Raw genomic sequence first — 26323 nt, 5'->3', positions numbered from 1 at the left:
CAGGAAGAAGAAAAGACAGCAGAGCATGTTGTTGGTGCAAAGGCTTATGTAGGCTGACATTCCAACTCTGAAAAAGTTTTGATTTCTGGTTAAAAAAAAAAGCTTATTAAGGAGCTCTAGACAGTGGATTTTGGACATAGACCAACACTGGTTGCAGTGTGCAGCAGCTGTGATGCTGTATGTGGGTGTACACGAGCCGGATGGAGTTACAGCCGATGCCAATGAGCTCATGTTTCTGGCAGCCACATTGGCTGTTGAGAGTAACGTTTAATCAAAATTTGTGCAATCGCAATATTTGGGGTTATAACTAGATTTTTTTTTTTTGGGGGGGGGTTTATTATAATGAATTTTATAACATAAGATTTCTTTTATTTCGTTTTTTTAGAACTCTCCTTTCTTTGAAATCCTTTTATAATTATGTGTTAACAGGATCATTGGTTGAGACCTGGTTCAAGCTCTCCTCTGAACCCCTTTATTAAATATAGTCTTCCTTAGGAGCTGGAGAAATGGACTATTAACATAACACATGTTCACTCATACAAATCAACAGTCAAGAGGCCACAGTACATAAATAAACAATTACTATATAAATATATGTAATTAACAATTGTTTTATGTATACGTTATTCAATCTTGTCAAAACTAATAATGAGCATTTCTTATCACAGGTATGCTTTCAGACTTGTTACATATATGAAGGGTATTTTGTTCTGCAACGTTCGAAGGCATCAATTATGGCTTCTCTGAAACACACAATTCGAACACGGATAAGTATAAGTAGATACAAGCAAATTAAATTGTTAGTAACTATGTAATAATAAGATCGATGGGGGAATATCGTGTACCTATCGGTCATAAGTAAGTGAGGGTTCAAATGATTTCACTGTTGGTAGTCCCCTATAAGTAAATATATAAAAGGGTGGTACATTATATATATATATATACAGGGTGAATTGCTACTCGTGCTACAAACTTCTCCAGTAGATTCTTCACCCTAAAATGAACAAAAAAGTTCATATTGTCCATGGTCCGATTCTCAACCATTTCAGAGTAATTTCGCTTTTTATCGATTTTGAAAGATATCACGTCCTGNTATATATATACATAATAAGGTGTTGACACGGTGCTCATCACTTGAGGTAAAGGTACCGTGGGAAAGAGAAAGGGAGGGAGGGAAACAGAGAGTGAGAGAGAGGAGAGGAGAGTGGAGAGAGAGAGAAGTGGAGGATATTTTTTTAGAGATTACAGAAAGTACTGATCTACTTTATTTATTTTTCTTAGGCACAAGCAGAAACAGCTATGAGATTTTTTTTAAATATTTGTTAAAATTGTGTATTTATAGTTATTGTCATTTGAGATTAAAAAAAAAAAATATTCCCAATCAAAATTTTAAAAAATTTCATTTGATTTTTGTCAAACAAGTCTAACTTGTACTTATAAGGTAAAAAGAGTTTTAATCCATTTTTTTACCTAAACACTTTTTGGTGTAGAATAAATGCTGATACATGGCCAGCTTCTAAGTAACGAACTTCAGCACCAGGCCAAATATCTGTTATATTCGTTACACCTTCCCTAGGTACGTAACCGTCGTCACGGGCGCAAACAATGATTATTAAAGAGGTATCAACAGGCTTCGAGAAGTTGGCTATGTGGGTGCACTCATCCATTATTCCTTTCATAAAATGAATCACTTCCAGCTGTTGATTAGGGACAGGTACATCTGAAAAACACCAAATAATGTATTTGATTATTTTTAAATAGTGAGTAAATATTGACATGAAAAAAATAGCAAATATTTTGAGAAAACCTTAAACCTTAGAATTCCCAAATTTATTTTAAAACTGTGATTTAACATTTACTGTAACCAGTGAAGAAAATAAATAGAAAGATTTCCTCTTTTTATTTAATTTAATTTCTATAATTAATAAGTAGGGAATATAATTATGGTAATTAAATTTAAACTAAAATGCATTAATTAAAGTAAAATTAATATTGATAAATTAAAAACTAGTTAAGTAAATATATGAATAAAACTAAATAAAAATATTAATCTTGGGAAATGAAAATGCCAACGAGGTGTCTAAGGCCGAGACGTCCCAACCTTTGGACGCATGACACTAAAAATGTAAGGACAATCAAAAGAAAGTAGCAGCACCAATGAACTTGATTGACAGAGAAGCTCTTATGTCTCAAGAGCACTGTCAATAGGTGGCCGTCGGAGGATCTGACCCGTAGACGAGGGATCATCCCCACCCAATTAACAATAGGCCATGTAAAGATTTAGAGACTGCATGCATTGGGAGCTGGAATGGCCTAGTTGTTGATTGACCCTGGAGCCCAGCCTTGGCGCCGGACGGATAAGACAGGTCTGATCCCGAACTGGCAAAACCGGGGTGGGTGATTCTCGAGGCCTGCCAGTAATTTATTGTAAATTACAAAAGCTGGAAGAAGTGAGAATTGATAGGCAACGCTCTGCACCCATGTGTATGTATGTACATCCATGTGCAGAGTTGGGCATAAGCAAAAACAAATTGTATTTTTTGCAATGGCATTTGTGACTGGGGTCTGAACCTGTAGTTTGATCGTTTACAATCAATCGGGTCTGCTAATCCTCGCTGATTTAACAGTAACAGACCTGAATATTGGAAAAAGCTGACAGACCAAACCAGAGAATAGGCTAAATGACTGGAAACAACCAAACTATAAGACCATAAGGGTAAAAGCACATAAGAGTTGTTCAGGTCTTATGTTCATGGCAAATGTAGGAGGAAAATCATAATTTTTACTCTTTTACTACTACTCTTACATGCTTTCAATCATGAAAATAAATCATGCTGAATGGTAGACTAATAAGAAGTTAATTTAAATTGTTAATTCATATTGGGCTGTTTAATAGGAAGTCATAAAAATATGAAACTAAAACATCACGCTTTATCAATAAATATATTAGCAATACCAAAAAGATTAATTTAGAGGGGGATTGTTTTTATTTTCAAAAAATTAAAAATGAACTATGAATGAAATTAAAGGTAGAATTGGTTTCAATCCTGATGGTCAGGCAATAAATTTGGAACTTTATTCACAAGTTTACGTTTGGAGTGTGAATAATTTTCTAAACAAAAAAAGCACCCAAATGGTAAATCATAAAAAATATTCCACTGCATCCTGGCAACCAAAGGCAAACAGTTTGTTAATCAAGTCATACCACACCTTGCTCCTTCAGAATGCCAACTCTCATTTGCAGGGCATTGGAGATTTAAGAAGTTGAGTTTCAATTTTGTGACTGTAAAGGCCCATCGTGGTACTGGAGTGGTAATAAATTACTGACACAAGCAGGTTTGGACGATTGACAATATCGATCTATATTTAGTGGAATGGGTATCATTACATTAATTTATTTTTTTTTTTTAAATAGATACAAAACACATATAATTTTTTGTACTATCTAGTATATCTGTATCAAGATGTGAATGAATGAATGAATGAAATAAGTACTCTATTAAATAAACAAAATAAAAATAACTTTTTACAGTGTAACCATAATATAATACAAAGCACATCCTGCCAATGGTTTACAACCGTCTGCCGGAGAACAGACTGTAAGGTTTAAAAACAAACAGAACACTAGAATTTGTTATTTTACAAAAATAAAAATAGAAGATGTCCAGGGTTTATGTGTATATATATATTTAACATTTAATAATTGGAATAAAAAAGTTCTTTCCTGTAGTACTTCCTTCACAAAATGTACTAATTTAAACGATGAGGGTTATTTGAAGAAGAAATTAGATGTTCTCTTGTCATCATGGGTAAGCTTACATGACGATCTCTGAATTCTGACAACACTGAACACTCTTGTAGAAATGTGTGGTGTTTAGTGACCGTTAGTTAATAATTATTTGGAGATCGTGAGATGCAGCCTGGGTGATATAGATTTTAAAAAAACATTTTCCTTGTTCCACCGTTTCAATCTTTATTGTGATCATCTTCAGGGCTCAAAGTGTCTGTTTTCTGTGTAGATGTGTCATTCTTGTGGGCCAGTGTGATATTGATGTTTTATGTTTTTATACATTGAATTTTGACGGGGTGGGGAAGGAAGTCTGTTTAGAAAGACATTTTTATGAGTAGTCAGCTTCTTTAAGGTGAAAGGACCCGACAGTGGGAAAAATGGGTAATGGTCAGCCTGATTATCCTTTCAGGATTATATAGATAATTAGGGGATAATTAGGGAAATGAAAGCCAAATTGTTGAAGAATTAGACTATGTAGAAACGTTTGATGTGTGGAATGTAATGATTGTTTTATATGTTATATGTTTTGTGTGATGTGATGATGATATATGTATGTTATTGATATTAAATTTGATTAGCTGGACACTGTTGAAAATTGAAATAAATCTTCTTTAGTTGGTCAGTTGCATAAGGAGCATAGATCGCAACATTTATCTCTTGTAGGGCTGTAGTTAAGATAAAACAACTTGCACCTAATTTTGAAAAACAGCGAGCCAACAGAATGGATTTGATTTTAGAATTTTGTGACATATGAAAAACAGCTTGGTTAATATTGGGATCTTTATACACGAAAATCTGAAGGAATTTTGAGCATGAAACGGACATCTCTCTGTGTGAGAGGTTTGGATATTGCTTACCAATTTAGAATGTAAAAATGACCAATCTTTAAAATTGTCCAGCTAAAAATGGCATTAAGATGAAATTGTTGAGCCAAGGTATTTCAGAAAGAGAGCCGCCGTGATATTTTGTTCCTAATAATCTCTAACACAGTAATACTTGGAAGGTGGTGTTTAGGAAGGTTTTGGACCTTGCAGATATAGTAGGTGTGTAAATTTAATGTAAATTAAAATATGAAGTCAATTGAGGTTTTGATGTATATCATATAAGGATGGAAAAAGGGATGTGATAAACTTTACGGATGAAATAGCATTGTAGAGATTCAATTACATCATATCGTTAAAGCTCAAAGCTTAGGAAGGGTAGCACATAGATAGAGCGGCAAACAGATAAACAGCTTGTATTTACTACAAACTAGGATGAGAGCATTAGAAAAAAGTTTGACTAAATTGAATTATCGCATATTTTGGAGTGAATTTTCCGTTTGAGATTGGCATTGAATATAGTTTAGGTATTAAAATTAAGCCTAAATATTTGTACTTGTTGACTTTAGTAATTCTAACAGACTCTAAAAAAAATATTAATGTCTTACAGACCTATTATAATAATTGGAATCTTTCAGTTAACCTAAAAAAATCCAAAATTATGGTTTTTTTGTAGGGGAGGCTGACAAGCACTGGTATTTTAAGAGTTCTTGCAGTGAAATAGTCAATGGTTCAAGATGTTTTACTGTAGTAATGCACAAATTTTCACCCTATACTGTCTAGTTCTTTGTTTATTTATTTATTTTTTTTTTTTTTGTGTGGAAGGGATTTGATTTTTGTATGTTTGAATTACTCAAAGGTGCTTGTGGAAAGTCAACATAATTGTTTTGACAATTGTCTTATTTATTTATTTCAAGAAGTGTACTCCAGCTGCAAACAACCTGATCTAATCAATGAAAATATTACGAACAAGAATGAAATAATCTCATCTAGACAGCCTTCTAGGAATACTGATTTTTGTTGACACTGCCGCCAGGGAAAGCTCACAACAGGCAAAATATGAAAAACTTTCCCTAACATGAATGGTCTTATAATACACAATTACATTGCAATTCATAATTATTATGTTTACTTGATAGGGGCGTTTCTGTGAACAACGGAATTTTGGATAAACAAATTCTTCTCTAACTTCTTTAACCAAGAACTAATTTATTTATTTATAGTGTTATTGATAGTTAATTACTTCCCTATGGTACTGGAAGAAAATTTTTGCAACAATTTCTTCAAATAACATTGATTAACAGGATGTTCAAGATGTAGCTCATGCAAGCATGATTCAGCCTTGTGCAAATTGTATTACACTTTTCCTAACTTTGCAGCACCAAAATTTTCCATGGTTCACCCAATTTCTTAAACCCGACAAACCACACCACCTCTGAATTCCTACCATCCCATCAGTATATTCTAATTCTCTAATATACTCCCAACCATCAATTTGGATTTAGGTCACCATTCCACTGTTCAACATTGCCATCCTTTGAGAAGAAAGGATGCTTCTGTAGAACAGCTTTCGATTGAGTCTGGCACAGTGGCACCTAGGTTTGCTCTGGAAACGCCGGGGCATCCTACCCTCTGCCTATGTCCTCACCCTTAAATCCTGCCAAGGTGACAGGTACTTAGTATGAGTCAGATCCTCACACTTTCCTTTGTAAAGGGTGAATGCAGGAATCCCTCAAGGTTGTGTTCTTGACCCACTACTGTACTCTATATGTGGTGATATACATTCCGATCCTGCCATCACTTCCTAACACACACTGAATGACACTATCCTCTAACTCTGACCGTGTACCTCTGTAGCTCACAGAGCCCTTCAAACACACCTATAATCTGTTAAATAATGGTTCGAAAAATGATGAATCAAACTTAACATCACAAGTCCCAAAACATAACCTTTAAGCCGGTAACACACTTACCCGATGCAATGCCATGCGACACTATTCGATGCTACCCGACGCCTTGCCCCGTTTTGGTAGGGTGTGCACATCTATGTGAAGTCAAGCATATGTCACGTACAGTCCACAGCGTTTATCACAATAATCACTATCACAATCGCAACTCCTCTTTTGTTCTTAATGCACTATTTTGAGCAAAACCTTGTAATAAATTGTTTGTTAAACTTAATTGTTTTAAATAAAGTTATTCCTGTGTTTTGATAAATTTTCTGCCTTACCATCATAATTAAATAACTTTTATAAAAACTTATGAATTTTTGATCTCGTTTTATTTGGTTTACATTAAAATAGGAATGTTGTGATTAATATAACGGCAAAATTATATATAATTAGTTTGAAATAAAGTACAAAAAATATGAGTGTCCTGTTCTGAAGCTACTCAACGACAATGGTGTAATTTTATGAGCAAAACCATGAAATAAATTGTATGAGTAAAACCGTGTAATAAATTCTTAGTCAAATTCATTATATCAAAAAATGGTATTCTGGTGTTTTGATCAATTTTCTACCAAACCATTAAAATTAAATTTTTTAAAATAAAAACTAATGAATTTTTGTTCTCGGTTAATTTGGTTTATATTAAAATAAGTAATAATACATGTAGTTGGAAAAAAATATGAGTGTCTGGTTCTTTTGTCTTTGACTGTACTTGATGCGACCCGACGAAAATCTGGACAGTGGGGATCGCAAAGCATAGAGTAGGTGTAGCATAGCATCGGGCAGATGTGCACGGGGATAATACAATCTTATGGAAAAATGGACTTTGGATTTGCATCAGGTAGCGTCACATGGCGTTGCACCGGGTAAGTGTTTTCCCTTTCATTGCATCACTCTACCTTTAAAATATTATAACCTCACCCTCTTCCCACTGAAAATGGTTACTGCTGTATCTAGACAAATGACTTACCTTGAATCCCAATACCTGAATTAAAAGGATTGAACTGAACCAACGATACAAATTAGTTAAAACGCTACTACAACAGAACTAAACTCTCCCTTTACAACAAAATACTTGAATACTTGATATTGAAACCAATATGAACATACAGCATAGAACTATGTGGTTCAACCAAATCTTCCAATCTCTGCAGAATACAGACCGTACAATCACGAATCCTTAGATCTATCATCAATGCCCGGTTCTAAGTTTCTAATAATGACCTAAATGCTCCCACCTTTTTAATGAAGCTGCAAATCCAGCTACAAAAAATTCCACACTAACCTCCAATCCCACTCTACTCCCTGTGTACAACCACTTTCCTTGTCGCCATCAGAGAGAGCAAGTGATTAAGTGATGATTTCTGCTTTAAGAGTGCAATCACTGGATAGCTTCTCCACTCATTGTATTTTTACTGCCCTCCCACTTATCTTGTTATTTATGTAAATTATTGCACTTTGGCAGATTGTTGCACAATTAATTTAAAAATATTTTAAATCTCAATTTAAAAAAAAGTTCAGCAAATAAAACATTGCAATTTCTATGCCAAAATAGGCAGGAACACACTGAACATTTTCACCATGGCCAAGCACATCATTGCTTTTAATCATGAGAAGGATGTTTAAGTCACTTTATGTAATGTGCAATCATGTTAATTTATTATACATTATTTATATAATTTTATACACTATTGCCATATTGCCAATAGAAATAGTGGAAAACTTGAAGTAAATTGAGTACTATGTGGCAATTACATCTGTATTTAATAAACTAATCTAGATTATATTATATAAAATATATAATATAAAGTAAAAACTTCCGTCCTAGTTTTGATTTTACCTTGCTTTGAGCTAGAAATCCTAGAGGAAAATGATTGGATTAAATTTTTCCTGTTAACTGTCTGGACATTAGCAATTTTACTATCATTTGAATCTTGATGGCGTTTATTCATAATGTTAGTAATACTTGTTGGGAAGGCTTTAGCAAATTGCCGTCCAGCAACAAAAGCATCCTAAAAACATAATAAATTTTTAAAATAATATCGGCTCAATGATGAAATGAAGCACCCAAATTTAACATTTAACAAATAAGGGATCTTATTAGTAAAGTTACCAAATTAAACAACAGAACACAAGGATAATAAACTATTCCTAATACACCACAATATAAACAACTCAGCAATATCATGATCGTTCAACCAATCACTCAGACCTAGCTATGTTACCGAACATTAAAATGCAATGTGTGTCAATCTTTGTTAGTAAATAAGCTGCTGAAATCTACTTTGTGCATGCATTATATTATGTAATGATGTGGAAAACTCACATGTTCCATGTAATCAACCATACTTGCAATATCGCTTCTAAGAACCTCATTTTCTGTGTACTGGGTTTCCAAAAGACTCCAATTTATTGCCTTGCTTATAACACCCTTAAAAATTAACAATTAAATGAAAATTAAAACAAAATGAAGATAAAATAAACAGATTCATAGAAATCATTTATAGTCATGATTAGAGCCGGACTTGTGTGCAATTACATATTCTTTTTTATAACACTTACAAAAGCAGTGATCATATATTAATCCAAAGCATACCTCCGTGGTATATTGGTTCAAATGTTACTCTGCATAGAATAATGCAAATTTGAATTTTTTTTATTGTTTAAAACACTAAAAATAAATTATAATCTGGTTTGGGATGTTATTGGGTATGTGGTCCTTCAATGAATCATACACTGTATTATACAGTTGCCTGATTCATTGAAGGACCACATACCCAAACATCCCAAACCAGATTATAATCAAAGTTGGTCGATAACTGAACAACCTCAAAAATAAATTAGGCAACTAAGAACATGAGAGGAAAAAACAAGTCTATAATTTGTAGTTGACATTGCAAATTCTTTTTCAAGGTACAATTATTTTTTAAGCTGCATTACATGCTGTACTTTTACAAAAACACTAACTTTGTAATGTATCTCTTCTCCAATTTTAATTCAAATAATGAATTTAATTAAGCTTAATTATTTATTTTATATTATAGAATTATGATTTTTTGTGATTTTTCTGTCATATTTCTTTACAGTATTAATAAATACTAGACCAAAAAGAAAAAAGGTCTAGGTAAAAAAAGTTAATTATTAGTCAGGTGAAGTCTTTGACATTCGTGCTAAATAATTTAACATTTTTAGTGTGAATTCTATGACATATTTGAGTATTTTTATTGCATATGAATCCTGGCTCTAGTCATCATGGTTGTAACTTGCATAGAATTATGATGTATGTGTTACAATAAACAATTAAAAACCACTTTACTTATCCAATAATTCAGAACCTAAACACATATATCCAACACTCTTCTGTAATCAACATGTGTTGGGAAAATTGTTTAAATAAGAAATATACATTACCTCTGTGAAAACACCCGATGCTGTAGACCAGGATAAACAAGGGACTAAAACTAAAGGGTATGGCCAATTTGTTGCTGCTAGTGATGCCATCTGAAAATCATTAATTGGAATATAGTTAAAAATTATCTCCGTAAATGATTTATTATTTACATTATAATATAATTACCCTTATTAGAAACTGTCAAATTCATACAGTGTACCAGTACTTTGTGCTGGTTGGCTCTAATACTAGTTGTGTTTTATTTAATCATTCAGTTAAAAAAAAATCTTACAATATAAACTAGTGTAATTTTATAGTAAAGATCTGTGATAAGGCCAATTTCAAAGAAAACCCTGATTTCATTATTTTTTCTTCAACTTTCAAGGAATGTATGTATCCACAGTGCATATCTAACCAATCATGGTATCACTTTATCCCAAAAACATAGAATTTTGACAATATTTGGTTATTTGCTATTATATTACAAGTAAGTTTTAAAGGATTACTTGCTACTTGATTACTTCTTATCTCATTTTGTCCAAGTGTAAACAACATTTTTTTTTTCTAACTCCAAATATGTTTAATTTTGTGCCAACAAAACTCAATAGTGGGTCATCGATTGCTGTGTGAGACTTATAGGGGCCATGCTCCATCAATTTGAAGTTGCGAGTACTAGTTTAGATGGTACAAAAGTGGTGATTTTGACACGAAGGAACATGTGAAAGAAAGCAAGACAACTTTCAAGATGCACAATTGGAAGCATTATTAAACAAAAACTCGTGTCAAACGCAAGAAGACCTTGCACAATTTTTGGAAATGACCCAACAAGCAATTTCATTACATCTTAAAGCCATGGATTCAAAAGTAAAGAAATTGGTTGTCTTATGAACTGAAGCCAAGAGATGTGAAAAGAAAAATTTTTAATTGTGAAAAGCTGCTCCAAAGGCAAAAACAGAATAGTTTTTTGCATCGAATCATAACTGGTGATGAAAAGTGGATTCATTGCAACAATTCAAAGCATGAGAAATGTGGGATAAGCAAGGCCATGCATCACCTTCAACAGCGAAGCCAAATATTTGTGGATCAAAGCTCATACTCTATATTTGTAGGATCAGCTGGGTGAAGTATATTATGGGCTGCTAAAATCAAATGAAACCATCAAGGGAGATAGCTACTGACAGCAATTTATGCATTTGAGCTGAGCAGCAGCTAACAAACGGCCAGAATATGAACAGAGCAAAGTGATTTAGCAGCACTACATGTTGCAGTGCCAGTCAAAAACAACTTGGAAACGCGGGATTATCCTACCCCACCCTCCCTACCCTATCTTCCAGACATTGCTTCCGATGACCATATGCTTCAATCAATGACTCATGTCCAATCTGAGTACTTCCATTCTTAATGGGTTGAATCTTTCATTGCCTCAAAAGACCAGTCGTTCTTTCAATGCGGAATTTGTACAATGCCAGAAAGATGGTGAAAAGAGTACAGCAATGGGCAATACTTTGAGTAATCCATTTGTTATCATTTTTCCACAATTAAGCCCCAATTTTCACAAAAATCCTTGAAAACTTACTAGCACTCTCAATAAGCCAACAGTCAAGAACTCTTCACGGATATTCACGGATTTGATGTGTTAATGACAAGTATTCATATTCTGTCTGACTTTTAGATTTGATTAGTTCAATTTTAAAGAAAGTTAGTAGATGTATAATTCCCCCATTTTTGTTTTTCACTCCTTAAAGATAGTACAGGTTAAGTATGCCATAAATTTATTTAGTTACTTTATTATATACAGTATAAATTGTTTATAATGAATTTCAGGAGAAAATTTTGTATGTTATAAGCGGTATTCATTATAAACAATATATCGCTTATAGTGAACAGTTCGTTATATCTGAAATTTCATCCAATTGATAGGCGTGTACATTTATATGTATATTTATTTATAAAAGAAATGATATAATTAGTCAATATATAATTCATCCAGGTTTATGAGGAAGTACAAAACACATACTAACCTAATAAAGTAATTTATTTACATAAATGTTTTTAAAACATTAATACATATATGTATGTATATGTACAAATGTGAATGGAGTTATCTCACTACACTATCATTGTAGTATGTAATCTGTTATCTTTTTTGGCAGTACTTTTTTAACTTTATGGTACTTATTAATTTATTTTAATTTTATTATTATTTATTTTATTTTATTATTATTATTATTTATTTTATTATTATTATTTTTTTATAAGGCATTTAGAGTTAAAAAAAAAGGGGGAAGAATCTTTTAATCATTAGGCAGCTTGGGGTAACTTTTGCATGCTGTCCACTATAACTGATACTGAATGGCTTCAAGGATTCCAAAATATGTTCGTTATAAATGGTTCCCTGTTTTTGTCTTATGGCATTTTACGGTATTGGTGATTGTGCATGTTATTAAAGGTCATTCCTTATAACTGGTCTCATTATAAACAGTTCTACTGTATATATATTTTTTTACCTCAGCTTTCCATAATATTTAATCCCAAAATCCTAAATAATCTCAGAAAACCAAAACTTTTTTAAAATAAGAAATTAGCCATAATTTTTAATGTTGTGTACCAAACTTAATATAGTAATAAACGTAAGTATTCACTAACCGCTTACTAAAATAAAGACTAACTATAAATAATTGAATGAAAAATTCTTACATGACCTCCCATTGACATGCCTGTAACACCAAGAGGGCCATATCCTTTTCGCCGACACCAGTGAAGGAGTACCAATGCTTCAAGGATTAGACAACCGCCCATTACGAAAATGTCAGAAACATTGTGTAAAACAGATCTTCTAAAAATGTAAAAACTATTTTAATGTTTCTATTATTTATTTAAAAAAAATTTAAATCAACAATTTATACTATAGCATAGTATCTCTCTCTTTCCTCTGTGCCACAGTACATCTCCCTCAAAGAGGTAGAGCAGTATTGTATGAGAAAATGGATTAATTTGCTCAACTTTAAGGGGTGGTTAACAAGTGTGTACACATGGCTTAAAATCTGCTTTATGTTTAAGTGTTAAGATATGTCGCGCTGGGTTGTTGATCTTGTGGGGCTCCCCTTTTGTTGATGAACTCCAACAGGTCTCAGACAATTGATCTTGTGCTAAACTGACTTCTGATAACCTTCACACTAACTTCCCGACTGACTATTGATGGACTTCTCTCTCTTCTATCCACCTTCTCTCATTCTCCACTTCTGTCCCTGATACTGACCAGCATTATATCCTGGCTCAGCCATGAGTGGCCTTGGGTTGAGCACCTTAGGTGGTAAGGCCACAGAGGCCGGAGATCCCAGATCTTAGCTGATGAGGCCTCGTGCGGTCGTGCAACAACACTATCAACTTTAATTTGGTTATTTTTACAATACATTTCATTTGTTAAAACTGGTCTAAATAACCATCTGTTAATACTACACTGGCTAATAAATATAATAATAAATACTCATTAGTGTCAATTTAACTAGCTGAGATAACCTAATTTTTTAAACACTATCTCAAAAAGCTTGGTCCTCTTCAGGACTTCAGGTTTGGGGTCTTAAAATGTGTTGAAAGTGGAGCAGGCTGCTGACCTCAGTGTTTGAGTGGCCTTAAAGACATAGAAAGTACTTATATATGTAGATGTAATACTTCGCCCTTTGAGAGCTATTGTATCCCCAGTTCTGAATGTTGGCTGTTTAAAAGCAGTGGCAATAAATAAATCCTGGCATCAACTTCAAATGTAAGAAAGTATCCCACTGAGAGGGAAATGAGGAGTATTTACTGCAGTCTGTCGCATGACAGTTATGAATGTCAGGTTTAGGGTTACCAACAATTTGATACTGTTGAAAGGTGCTTTTTTTTACCTTTTCAGGTCAAGGTCTTTTGCCTACCAGCAGCCACTCCAAATTATTTAATTTAGTTGGAAACCTCATGTGAACTTCTTTTTATTTACACCTTGAAAGTGTAAACTTTTCATTCGTTTTTAAAACCTTTACATCTTCAGTTGTAAATCTCTCCAGGTAATGGCTATCTCGATTATTAAAAAGAAATTGTATTGGTTTGCTCACTGGCATACACTGTTCTGGAAAAATGAAATAATGTTTTCTCCCTCTTTACAAAATATTTTAGAGTCATTAATAAAATTTCCAACATTCATAGTGAGAGTTGCTATTTAAATATATTTATTATAGTTTATTATTTAAAATATTTATTCAGCTACATATTTATCACTATGTAAAGAACTTAATCTTTCTGTTGCCTTATTCCATTTTTATAAAGATAATTTAAATGGTTACTCCACAAATGATTTGCATTGGCTATTTAAAATGCAGTGCGAGCTATTACATCTAAATTCAGTTCTGCGAGTTGTTCTTTCTGTAGCTCAGGTCAATGGAAAATATTACTCATTTTCTAGCTGGGTGTTAATCCTGGGCGAAATCCGTCGACTCCATTTGGGCAATTTCTATTTGCCCAGAAATACTTTTATTAATTACTTGAATGGTACAAAAAACTCAAAAGAACTGATCCAATATGCCCATCATGCCTGGAATTACAGATATGAAATAGTTCATGAACTTCATATTTCACTTAATGCTTTTTGTTTTCTGTATAGATTTCATGTTATTATTTTTTAAATAAGAATTGGTGGGTTATTTCTTAGAATTTGTTAAATTTTTCTGTTAATTTCATTTATTCTCATGTAAATCAATTTCCATATTTTTCTTATCGGTATTGTTACCCATTTTAGTCATAACGAATATTTATCTTATATCTTCTTTTTTCTATTTTTTCTTCACATTTTCCTGTTTTTTGTTTTTTTATTCCTTTATTCTCATTAATTTTTATTTTATCCTTTATTAAGTTAATTTTCATATCCAGTTTCTGTTTTCTTAATTTTATTTATTTATTTTTACATGTTTCTGTTATTAGGCCCAGTTTCAGTGGTTGAATTTCTTCTTGAATTTACTCGTACTGCAATTTCGTACTGCAGGCAAGGGTAAGCTCCGCAGTTTGTTAGAACATTTTCTGCTTCCTTGCAGAATCTATAGGTACCATGTTGGATTATACCAATCTTCTTCAAATGCCCATTCAGCCAGCAGTGTCCTGTTAAGAATCCTTCAAGGATTTGAAATTTATTCCTGCTTATTTTATGCATTCTGTTTTTTTTTTTTTTCTCTCTCTTATCATGTTTTATAGTAATTTATTTTGAAACCACTGAATTAGAGTAGTATTACATGGTTCTTTTGACACAACTCCATAATTGTGTAAACACATCCACATAGTTTTGAATATATTATTGTAAATCATGATTTTATTTTTCCACTGAAAAGAGGAGGCTATGCACGAGGGATAACCAATTTTAACAAAACATTGTTTGGTGATACATACTTTTAAAAAAATGAGTTTCTTCTATTGTAGACTATTTTTAAAAAATTAAATTCTTTAATTTTAAAAAATCATAATTCGATCAATTTTTATTTTTTAAATTAAATAAATTAAATTAAACCTTTTTCCCCAATAAAACTACTAGCAAACTTAAATTCTTTAATTTTAAAAAATCATAATTCAATCAATTTTTATTTTTTTAAATTAAATAAATTAAATTAAACCTTTTTCCCCAATAAAACTACTAGCAAACTATGGTGTACACACAGTAGTGTTTTGGGACATACAACGTAACCGTAGAAGAGAAAAGAGATTCAATCACTGAAACCCCGAGCCTACTAATCAAGTTCCTCGATGAACTAGGTCATATTGGTGTGCTTTAAGTACAGAATGCGGGATACAATAGCTCTTAAAGGGCGCAGTATAATATCCACCCTGACTAATACATCTATCTATCTAAAAAAAAAAAAAAAACAAGTAATGAAAATATAAAGAATTATAAATTATGGAAATTAAATAAAATGTGCAATTCTTTTCATGCAAATTAATGTGTTGGTTAATATCAGACAAAATTCCCTGTAGTTTGTTTTAATAATAAAGTAAAGACTTTAGTAACATTTACTTTGGATTTACACCCATTAACAGCAATCTTGTATAGTATTAGAATAATAATTAATAATTTACTATATCCATGTTGCATTTTAAGATATGGCAATCTTGCATCTGTAATTTAAAATTATTTTTATACATTTTTGTATTATTTTTAAGTAATATTTAAAAGAAATTTGACAAAACAGAACTACTTCATTGTTTAAAAAATAAAGTTCATGGAAATTTGGTCTGAAATGGAAATTAACCAATACATTTGAATAAGACTGATTAGACTTAATAATTCCCTGTTGAAAATAAAACAATAATACAGCACATTAATTAATTTCTGCTTGTTTAAAAAATAAGTCAGTCAGTGCCATATTATAAAAAGGTAGAAATTAATTATGGTTTACAAAAGTACAGACTAAAGATGATGGCTGATGAACAAATTTACTCTAATGACTGCTACCAACAAAAATACGCTTACATTTGATATTTTGGTTTACGCATTCCATAAAATGGGTTCTCAAGAAGTATCGAAGCGATTCCACCTTCTTTCAACAATGGTTTGGCCATTATATGTCTCCTCCGCCAAAAATACTGAAAAAATTATCAAAAATAATGTGAAATTTGGTATTCAAGTTATTGGGTTGTCTGGAAAATAATGTTGGTTTATAGTTATAAAATAAAAACAATTAAAGTAATTATTTTAATCATTTTTTATTAATTAAAATACCCTCCATCACTCTCACTACACTTCTCCCAATGTGATGGCAACTTCTTTATACCCTCTAAATAGAATTTTGACTCTTTATTATTAACAAATTTTGTAAACACATTTTTTTTACGATTTTTTATCAATCATTTTTTTATGTTGTAAACGTTCCAGGTATCTGAAAAAATGGTAGTCGGTAGGCGTGAGGTCTGAAGAATAAGGAGGGTAAGGCAAAACCTCATAACCAAGATCCAACAGTTTTGTGTTGTCTCATGTGAGACATGTGGCCAAGGGTTGTCGTGCAACAGAATCGGCCTTTTCCGATTGAAGGAAGATGGTTTCAATAATGCCAATTTCTGGTGCATTGTATCAATTTGAGAGCATTGATTTTTTTGCCAGGATTCAAGAAGTAAGTAAATCAGCCCACCAAAGAGTCACCATAACCTTCTTTTTATGAGCTGGGGGCTTTGGAAAATGTAGTGTTACTTCTCCTTTGTTGAATCCCTGCCCAGAACATCTGCTCTTATCGTAGAGAACAAGAGAGCTACATAGCAATATAAATAACCTCTAAAGTTATAAACCTTAAAACTGGATGGCCAAAACTCAACAAAAACTGCTAATAAAAAACTGACCAAAGCTTATAAACTATCATTATGATTGTGTCTTGAAAAAGGAAAAAGGAGAAATAATAATAAAGGCAGGCAAATTTGCTTCGTTTTTATACCTGACCAAACACCCATCCAAACCTTCAATACAAGTAATTTCAAGGCATAATTTTTGAGATCCTATCCAAAATTCACCTCCTTAAAATTAAAACAAATTAAAATGGCATGGGTTAGAGCTATCAGTATTGCCCATAATGAAAAAGGGGATGATTTGGTCAAACTATTATCATCCACAGGACAGGATTTAACGTTCCTTCTTAATTATACAGAATTAATAAAATATGTTAAAAGGAATCATATCCTGAAATGGAAATCAAGATACTTACTTACAATTGGAAAAAACAGCAAAACACTGCAGCCAACAGTGGAAATTAGTTGGTTCAAAAATCAACAAGTTAGAAAAGACCTATGTAAGAGCAGAAGTAGACTTAGATCTAACCATGCCATCTGCAAGCATTACTTGAGAAAGATAAATAGATCAGAGACCCTGTGATTGTTGTTTGGGCACAAAGTCAATGGAACATGTAATAATGATTTGTTCAAAATTCTACAACCAAAGAAAACAATTTTTCAATTAAGTAAACCATTATCTTGAACTTCCATCATTTATGGCGTGATGTTGTCCTCAAGAAATATAAACATTTATAAATTAATTTACAATTTTTTGAAAAAATTAAACATGATGCCTAATGAGTAATTTGTACTGTATTTGGGCACCCATGGCTATGACCATAGTGCTAAAAAAAAAAAAATTAAAATTAACAAAAAAATACGGTTCAGAATTACACAAAATCACTTGTTTAGTCAGCAGTTTACCAGAATCGAATAGTTTTTATCAAAATGCTGTCAATTTATTTATTTAGTTTTGCCAATTTTCTGACCTTATTATGCACACTTGTTTGAAGAGGAGGAAAATTCAAATATCAAGTTTTGTTTTCTAAATTAGACTTTAATCTAGGACATTAAAGAATAACTTATAAATCCAAATGTAAAAAAAGAAATACAGTCTAAACGAGGCTAGTATGAATGGTAAAAAATATTTGGATTTTCAATTGTTTAAAAATGTATTAGAACAAAAGATAAGAGAATATACAAGTATTCAGTTTTTGGTTGTATTCAAATAAGGATAAATGATCATAGATTTAAAAATATAGTCATTATATTGCAACAGTTGAAGAATAAGTTGTTATAAGAAAACTATTCTAAACTAAAAATTGTATATCCACAACTGAATTATATAATATAAACCTAGTAAAAGACAATATTATAAAATAGTCATAATCATAGTAAAAAATTACATGATCTCCTGTCCCAGCCATGTGTATACAAACTGGCTTGTAATATTCAGATTTCCAGGTTTTAGGTAGTATGAACTGAAAATAAGCTAGCTTGGATTCCTCTGGTAAAAGTCCTGGCAAGTAAAGTTCCAACGGTGAACGAAAAGATCCTTCAATAATTCGTTCTCCATTTGAATATGTGTCCTAGAGTAAAAGAAAACAAACATTAGAATTAATATGAAGACATGTGATGTTTACAAACATTTAAAGGTGTGCTTCATTCGTTTAATATATAGATGGATAGATAAACAGTGCTTATTGACAAATTAATATTTCACATGGCTGTCATGCTTCATTTATTACAAGGGGGAAGGGGATTCTAGCATTGGCAAGACATTCATATAGAAATGGTGAATGATGGAGTGAGTGTGGTGTTCAATCCTTTTTTAAAAAAGATAGTTCCTACTCACAATAAGTATTTATTATATATTTGGATGGGAATAAGTATTTATTGTGAGTAGGAATCCTTTTAAAAAAATTTAAAAAACATTCATATATGCTTAGATAATATTTTACTCTCTCTTTTGCAGAGGATTCAACATGATTAACACAATTCTCTGTCAGAGAAATTGTCTTTACACAATTCTCTGTCTCATCTCTAATCAGAGAAAGATTAATAAAAATCCCTCTCAAAAGTGTCAAATATGTATAAGGATGTATCTAACGCCTATCTTGTTTGTTAGGTACTCTTTGAACACAAGAAAAGCAAAAATGCCATGTTTTACATTATAGACATCTATCCTGCCAGACATACAGGCAGTATCTGATGTACTTGAGTTGCTATGGCCATGCACGGGACTGGTCGATATAAAATTAAATATGTGCACCTGACCTACTCTTTGTAATCTTAAATAGTGTGTTTGTAGGTCGTATGTTTGGATGGGAATCTTGTGAAATATGTAAGTGTGTTGGTGTTGCCTTTGAAGGATTAAGTATGGGTTTTTCAGTTTGTTCCAGCCATTGTGATCATCAGCCCTTTATGAAATTTTTCATGTACATACTGTTTTTTAAGTAGTTTTTTTTAGTTTTTTAAGTAGGTCCAATTTCCGTACGTTTATACACTATGTAGTAATATTTATTTTATTAATAATTGTTTGTCCTTTGTTATTGTTGGCTAATATTAGATAGATAGATTATTAGATGTATCAACCACTTTTTTACTTGTGAATAATCTGGTTCTCAGTATGGTCAAAAGGATTAAAAATAAATTTGATTGTTATCTGCCAGCTTTCAANATATTAGTGGGTTTGTTTTGTCATTGTTTCCTAATTTTTTTGTGGTCTTTATTGCAGATTTCTGTCAAATGTACTAAATAGATTGGCTACTGTTTACTTTTTCATTATTATGTATTTCATTTATTTCGTTTTGTATGTTTTTGTATACTAGTTTATCGGTTGTGTCTTTTTGTAGCCATTATATGTGCCAGTTTTTTTGTGTTATTTTAACACTTGTTTATACTTAGCTTTTATAATGTTGTCTGTGGCTATTGGTCTTTTGTATATGCAGAACTGGGGTTTATTATCATTTTATGTATTAATTAAGTCTAGAATGATAATACTGTTGTTATCCAGTAGAAATAATACTTGGAATGCAGACATTCTAAGAAAATAAATATACCTTCATTCTTATCTCACTGCATTGCCCACCAACCAAAATTCGAGTACGATAATAACGACAAAGGGAAAACGTATAGTGCCAAAAATCACCATAATGTCAAACTACACTAATATGAAACATTTTTTATTGGCCACACAATAATGATTTAAAACCAAAGAAGTCAACAAAAAGAACAAGAGTTCAACAAGCCACAATCAACATACCAATCTTAACCATCTCATATCATGGTAACTCACAATTTAAACACATATTATTATATTTCACAATATATTACATATATAATATTATTATATATTAGATTTAAATATATATTTTTTATGGTAATTTAATAGTATAAAGAAAAAAAAATCATTTTGAGTTACAATCAAGCACCACTGAATCAATTAATATACAACAGTTAAAATAGTATTTCACTTGGTCATTTTAGTTAGTACTTTAGCACATTTTAATTAAATTTAGAATTAACGGCACAGCTGAATTTCATCTGCTTTTTTTATTTTTAGTTTATTTGGGATGGTTATTTCCATTTTATAAATCAGAAAGTAGCCTAATACTTATTTTTAAATAGCGACTTTTTGCATAGTTTATATTTACTGTTAATTGGTTCAGTCTTTTATATTTACCTTAGTTATTTTTAGAGGGTAATCTGGGGGAACCAACTTAAAGCACTCTTCACGTCGAGATACTATCCTTCTGAATTTAAGTAACCTGAAAACATAATTTCTATGTACTTGGTTTTTTACTTTTAGATATGATGAACAATTAAAATATATCAGTTGGTAGGTTGATCCCAGCAAGGAAGAACTCGTCGATTTTTTTAAAACTTTTATGGACATTTTATGATAGAGGTTTTAATCTGGTTAGCAGGTGTTTCCCTATTAGAAAAAAATACCACCGATGGTTTATCAACAATGATCTTAAACTGAACTTTTAATACACTATCTAATCTACAATGTAATAAAATACTGGATGTTTTGTACTACATTATACAGGTCAAAGAACTAAACTATTCTAGTGAGCACCAAATTATGATTATAACATATATGTAAAGTAAAATTTATATATTGCTAACTTAAAAAATTTAATATTATTACACATTGTCGATACATAAAAATTTGCAACATTTATGTTAAAGTAGATTTCTACTTGTACTGTACCTCACGTACTATGACATGAATCTATGTCAGTACAAGACAGTTGTAAAGTGAAAGATCTCAAGTCATAATTTCGAGTATTGTTATATATGTTAAATATTTAACTCATTAGTAATAGAGCCAAATCCTCTCAATGGAACTGAGAAGGGGACAACCAGGTTGGCGTGACATGGATTTGGACCAAACTTTTTTGGTGATTCTACCCTCCAAAATATTGGACATGTATCCATCACTTCATGTGAATATGCCTGTGATTTTGCAAAAAAAAGTTTAAAAAAAGGTTTAAATTTTACATTTTTAAATATTTGTGTTTCCCTGTTCTACTTCCTCAAATCAACTATGTGATATATCATTTTACAGCAGTGATTATGTAAATTGTAATACAGATGTAGTAAAAGCTATCAAACTTTAAAAATAGCCAACAAAATTTTAAAAACCAAATATTTTACTAACTAAAAGTAAACTAGGTCATAGATTGTTTTTTCATTAAACTGATATGAAATTTCGTTTTAGCATCTCGAGAGAACCCTAAATATAAATTTTTGTTTGAATTTAAATTTATATATTTTTTTTTACTCCTAAATTTTTTCCGATTTTTAAGAAATCAAAGTCTGTAAGCAAAGTAGGTCAGAAAATAGTCAACACTTGGATTTGACCTCATTCTCGTGATTCTATAAAACCCTTAGATTATTGGTCTTTTCTTTCAAATGGTTGGTGGTACAAATGGTTCAAATGGTATGTTTGACATGTAAGAGGCGAAAAAATGAATTTATACAATGATACAAACTTTAGATTCAATCAAAGTATTTGTACACACGTGTACACATTTTGAGTGAGTACAAATACTTTTATGAATCTAAAATTTCTAAAATTGTATAAATTTATTTTTTCATATCTTTCATGTATTTGTATAATTTAAAAAAATGTTTATAAACCCAAGGGCCTGAAGATGATCTCAATAAATATCAAAACGATGGCACAATAAAGAAAATGTTTTTCTAAACCTACCTCACACCTGACCGCATCTCACAATCTCCAATACATAAATAAATACATATATTTGTGTGTGTGTGTGTGTGTGTGTGTGTGTATGTGTGTGTGTGTAACAATGTACCGTTGTCATAATCGTGTGAGAATCTGATATTGTGGAGGCAAGGTCAGATAAGATATGAAATATGAACATTACCGGAGAAAGTTAATAATGTTAAATAGTGAACAAATGTAAATAAAGTACTTAAAAAAATCTATTAATTTGCAGGTATATTTTTGTATGTAAACAACATAAGCATATATTGTATATTATAAAACTAATTCTGTAAATAAATGAACATTTTCAGGAATACATTGATTTTGTCCATATCTAAATCCAGTGACATAAGCAATCGATTTTAATTTCCAAAATGCCACTAGATGAGGATAATATGTATGGTTTTCGTCTCATATATGATAAATTTGCTCTAGATGATATTTTAATTTTTTCAAAAACATTTGAAGAACATTTAAAATATATAGATTTTTTGCTTCATGTTATCCAAGAAGAGGGTTTAAAACTAAAATTAGAGAAACATTGCTTTTCAAAGAACTTTGTACAAATATTTAGGCCTTGTATTGAAAAAAATAAAAAAATGAAATCAGTCCACTCAATAACAATCTGAAAGCTCAGAAATCAAAAAAGAATCCTTTTTAAAAAAGATGGTTCCTACTCACATTAAATTAATTAATTAAAACTTAATGTGAGTAGGAACCTTCTTTTTTAAAAAAGGATTGAACTCACACTCACCCCATCATTTATAATTTCTATCAAAAAAGAATGTATGCCAGTTCTTAGGACACATTAATTTTTATTACAAATATTTGGAAATGCAGTAAAAGTACTTGAACCATTATATGATTTATTAAGGAAAAATGTTTCTTTCTGTTGGTCAGATTCTTGTGCGAAAGCATTCCAAACTGAATAACAGATTTATGTTCTACTCTTATATTTGAAATATACAACTTTAAGAAGCCAGTATATATCTTCACTGATTCTACTGGTGAAGGATTTGGAGCTGTGTTGAACAACCAAAAGATAATAATCAAACTAAAACCTGCTCAAAATAAAAAAGGCATTCATTTAGAGCGTTTAGCCATTAAAGAAGCTATATATATTGGCAATATTGTTTGATAGGAAGAGAGTTGTGTGATTAAAGACCATAAACCTTTACAGAACCTTTAAATTAAAGCTAGAACAAATGAAGAATGAGGGGATCTTGTGCATTATCTGTCACAATACAACAAACTAATGTACCATTCAGGAAAAGAAAATGTGGAAGCTGACTTCCTATTCAGGAGTGAGAAAAACAATGAAGATGTATTACAAGTTGTAAATTTCATGACAATGCATGAAATTTGGGCTGACCAACAAGAACATGAAGAAATACTAAGAGACCAGCATACAGAAAAGAAAGGAGAAATATTTTTCAAGAACCTTCACGGCAATCAACGAATTTTTCTTTCTCAGATGTTAGGCCAAAAATTGATTGAGAAAATCCATAAGTAATTTGGATATATGGGGGCCTAACTCACATTATCAGTTTTGAACACATTACTACTTTTTAAATTTGGTTAAAATGGTAACAAATTGCAATTCATGCCAAATATTTAGGAAAAATAAAATAAGAACAATCAGGTTAGGTTGCTTTCCCATTTGGATCCGACAAGTACACCATACAAAATTATGTCAATCGACACATTTGTGGATTTGGTGACAATAGTTCATCGAAACGATATCTCCATATATTAGTTGACCACTTCAACAATCGCGTTTATATCTATCTCAAGTGGACAAAATGCAATATATTTTATAAGTCTTGTGATCCGGTACTCAAGAAGAATAAGATTAAAATACTACTGGCCGACCAATAAGTAGCAAGTAAGTTTACAAGTTTCAAGAATATTGCTTCAAAAGGTGTTTCCCTACTTTTTACTTCAGTAAATTGTCTACAGTCTAATGGACTTAATGAAAGACTTCATCAGACATTAGTATATTGTATATATTGAATATGTTTACTACGTTACTGAATACATTACATGAATCGGACATTGGAAGATTTATTTAAATTCTCTTTGCAGATGAGGTGAAAGTTGGCCTCAGATCTTCAGATGGGCGTATTTTCATATGGAGATGCTCAGGATTAAGGTACGCCCCATATTGTATGGTTCCTCAGGTGGCAATCGAGGATGAATCATTGATGTTCTAGGGTGGCAATTTTTTTAGACAACCACACCAAATGTTGTGTGAGGAGGAAGAGCTCCAACTACACAAAGTTCTTTCAACACATAATCGAAGAACATGTAGTGCCATTACCCCGCACTTCGATGACTACCTGAATGAGGTTGGAATTGAGTGAATTGGTGTGGTCAGCTCGGAGTCCAGATTTGAACCAAATCGAACACATTTGGGACCATCTTGCACGAGTACAACGGCGAAACCCTGGTCCTAACACCCTAGACAAGTTGGAAACGGCTGTTCTTGATGAATGGGAAAGAATTCATCAGGATTTTATCAGTAGTATTTTCAAAGAAATGCAAAGGCGTTTCAACAGATGTGATTCATGCCAGAAGTGAAAATAGTAGTATTAAAGGGGATAAAAAAGTTTTTTCTTTACTTTCTTATTAGTTTTTGAACTTTCTGTTTTTTGTTCTTAATTCAATTTTTTTAGAACTAATAATTTTTTGTTTTCAAATTCTTATTTTTATAATCAAACCTATTTTTGCTATGCAAATATGTATAAACGTAAATACATTAAAATGTAAAAGTGGTGCATTTATTTTGTCCTCGGTGTATTAATAAAAAATTATGAAATTTAATAGACAAATAATTAATTATTATCTAATAATTCTAATGCATTGAAATAGAAGAAATGAATTTTTTTACAAGAAAATGGCACATTTCTCATTGTTTTTAAACTGTTTGTTGTCGTCTTGTAAAGCGGCCAAATAAATTAAAATATCGCCTGCCTTTTTCTTTGTTTTCTTCCTGTTTATATATAGGATAGAAGCTAAAAATAAAATATTGTATTGTATTTACCTCTTGAGATCCGTCGGAGAACCCCAGCCCTTGATGAAATATTTAGATAGAAGAATGCTCCTGTATATTTTGTCGAGGCTACTCAAGTGGACCATTATTTTAGCGAATAATGTAAAAACATGCTATTTAATCGGACGGTTTCATTAATTTATTTGGAAATTTCAAGGTATGCTTAGTCTTAACAACGGGACAACAAGCATTGTCAAACCTTCCGGCCTTCAGAACCAGCACGCATAGACCGTCTGAGCGCGCAAGTCACGCTGTAGACTCGACGAAACCAAATTTGTCACAACGTCACTTTGGATAACTACAGCAAAAACGCGCACTTTAATCACCAAGTAGGAATGAAGAAAGGTAGTTTTGAAAATCGTTTTTTTGAATTTTATTAAATACTCGTAAGTTTTGGCAGGCTATTAAAACTGAATCCAGGAATATAAACGCGCATAAATGTGAACGTAAAATCGTGCCTAATGAAATCTGCAAAACTGTCTAAACTATAATTAAAATATTAATTTATGAACATATGTATTTTGAACTATTACTATGGAAAAAATCAATTAATTGTGTTGTAAATTACTATAATATTTTAGTAACGTAAAGACAGTGAGCGAGTGCTGACGTTTTTTCTCGCTCTCCTTCTGATAAAATACTTTTTAAAAATCTAAAAATAGAGTTGAAAACATAAAGAAACTCTCTCATAAAGAAACTAAATATGGAAAATTTAACAGCAGACGCAAAAACCGACTATTCGTTATGCAAAGCCGCATTAAAAAATTTTCTAAAACCTACATCACACCAGCCCGCATCTCACGATC

At 31.6% G+C, this 26323-nt stretch overlaps 1 protein-coding gene across 1 annotated transcript; it reads right to left on the bottom strand.

The window, feature by feature from the left end:
• Positions 1-579: 579 nt before the first annotated feature.
• On the bottom strand, positions 580-26323 carry LOC106668922 (protein ABHD18). The gene is made up of 10 exons (XM_014398116.2): positions 25509-26323; positions 20909-20993; positions 18630-18812; positions 16439-16551; positions 12649-12787; positions 9972-10061; positions 8887-8991; positions 8401-8572; positions 1471-1720; positions 580-743 (listed from the first exon to the last, which is right to left on the bottom strand). The coding sequence occupies exons 1-10, from the start codon at positions 25601-25603 to the stop codon at positions 686-688; spliced, it is 1290 nt and encodes a 429-aa protein (XP_014253602.1). The 5' UTR covers positions 25604-26323; the 3' UTR covers positions 580-685.

This window comes from Cimex lectularius, unplaced genomic scaffold (genome assembly GCF_000648675.2).
Source record: "Cimex lectularius strain Harlan isolate CLEC.00 unplaced genomic scaffold, Clec_2.1 scaffold376, whole genome shotgun sequence".
Lineage (NCBI taxonomy): Eukaryota > Metazoa > Arthropoda > Insecta > Hemiptera > Cimicidae > Cimex > Cimex lectularius.
This window is presented reverse-complemented; position numbering and strand designations above follow the sequence as displayed.

Excerpts from the sequence above, each read along its gene's own strand:
- LOC106668922 (XM_014398116.2), bottom strand. The coding sequence starts at position 25,603 with ATGGTCCACTTGAGTAGCCTCGACAAAATATACAGGAGCATTCTTCTA. Across the intron at positions 16,552-18,629 it reads TGGCTGGGACAGGAGATCAT|TATTTTTGGCGGAGGAGACA; the intron begins GTAATTTTTTAC and ends TAATTTTTTCAG. Across the intron at positions 744-1,470 it reads CTACACCAAAAAGTGTTTAG|AGAAGCCATAATTGATGCCT; the intron begins GTAAAAAAATGG and ends TGTGTGTTTCAG.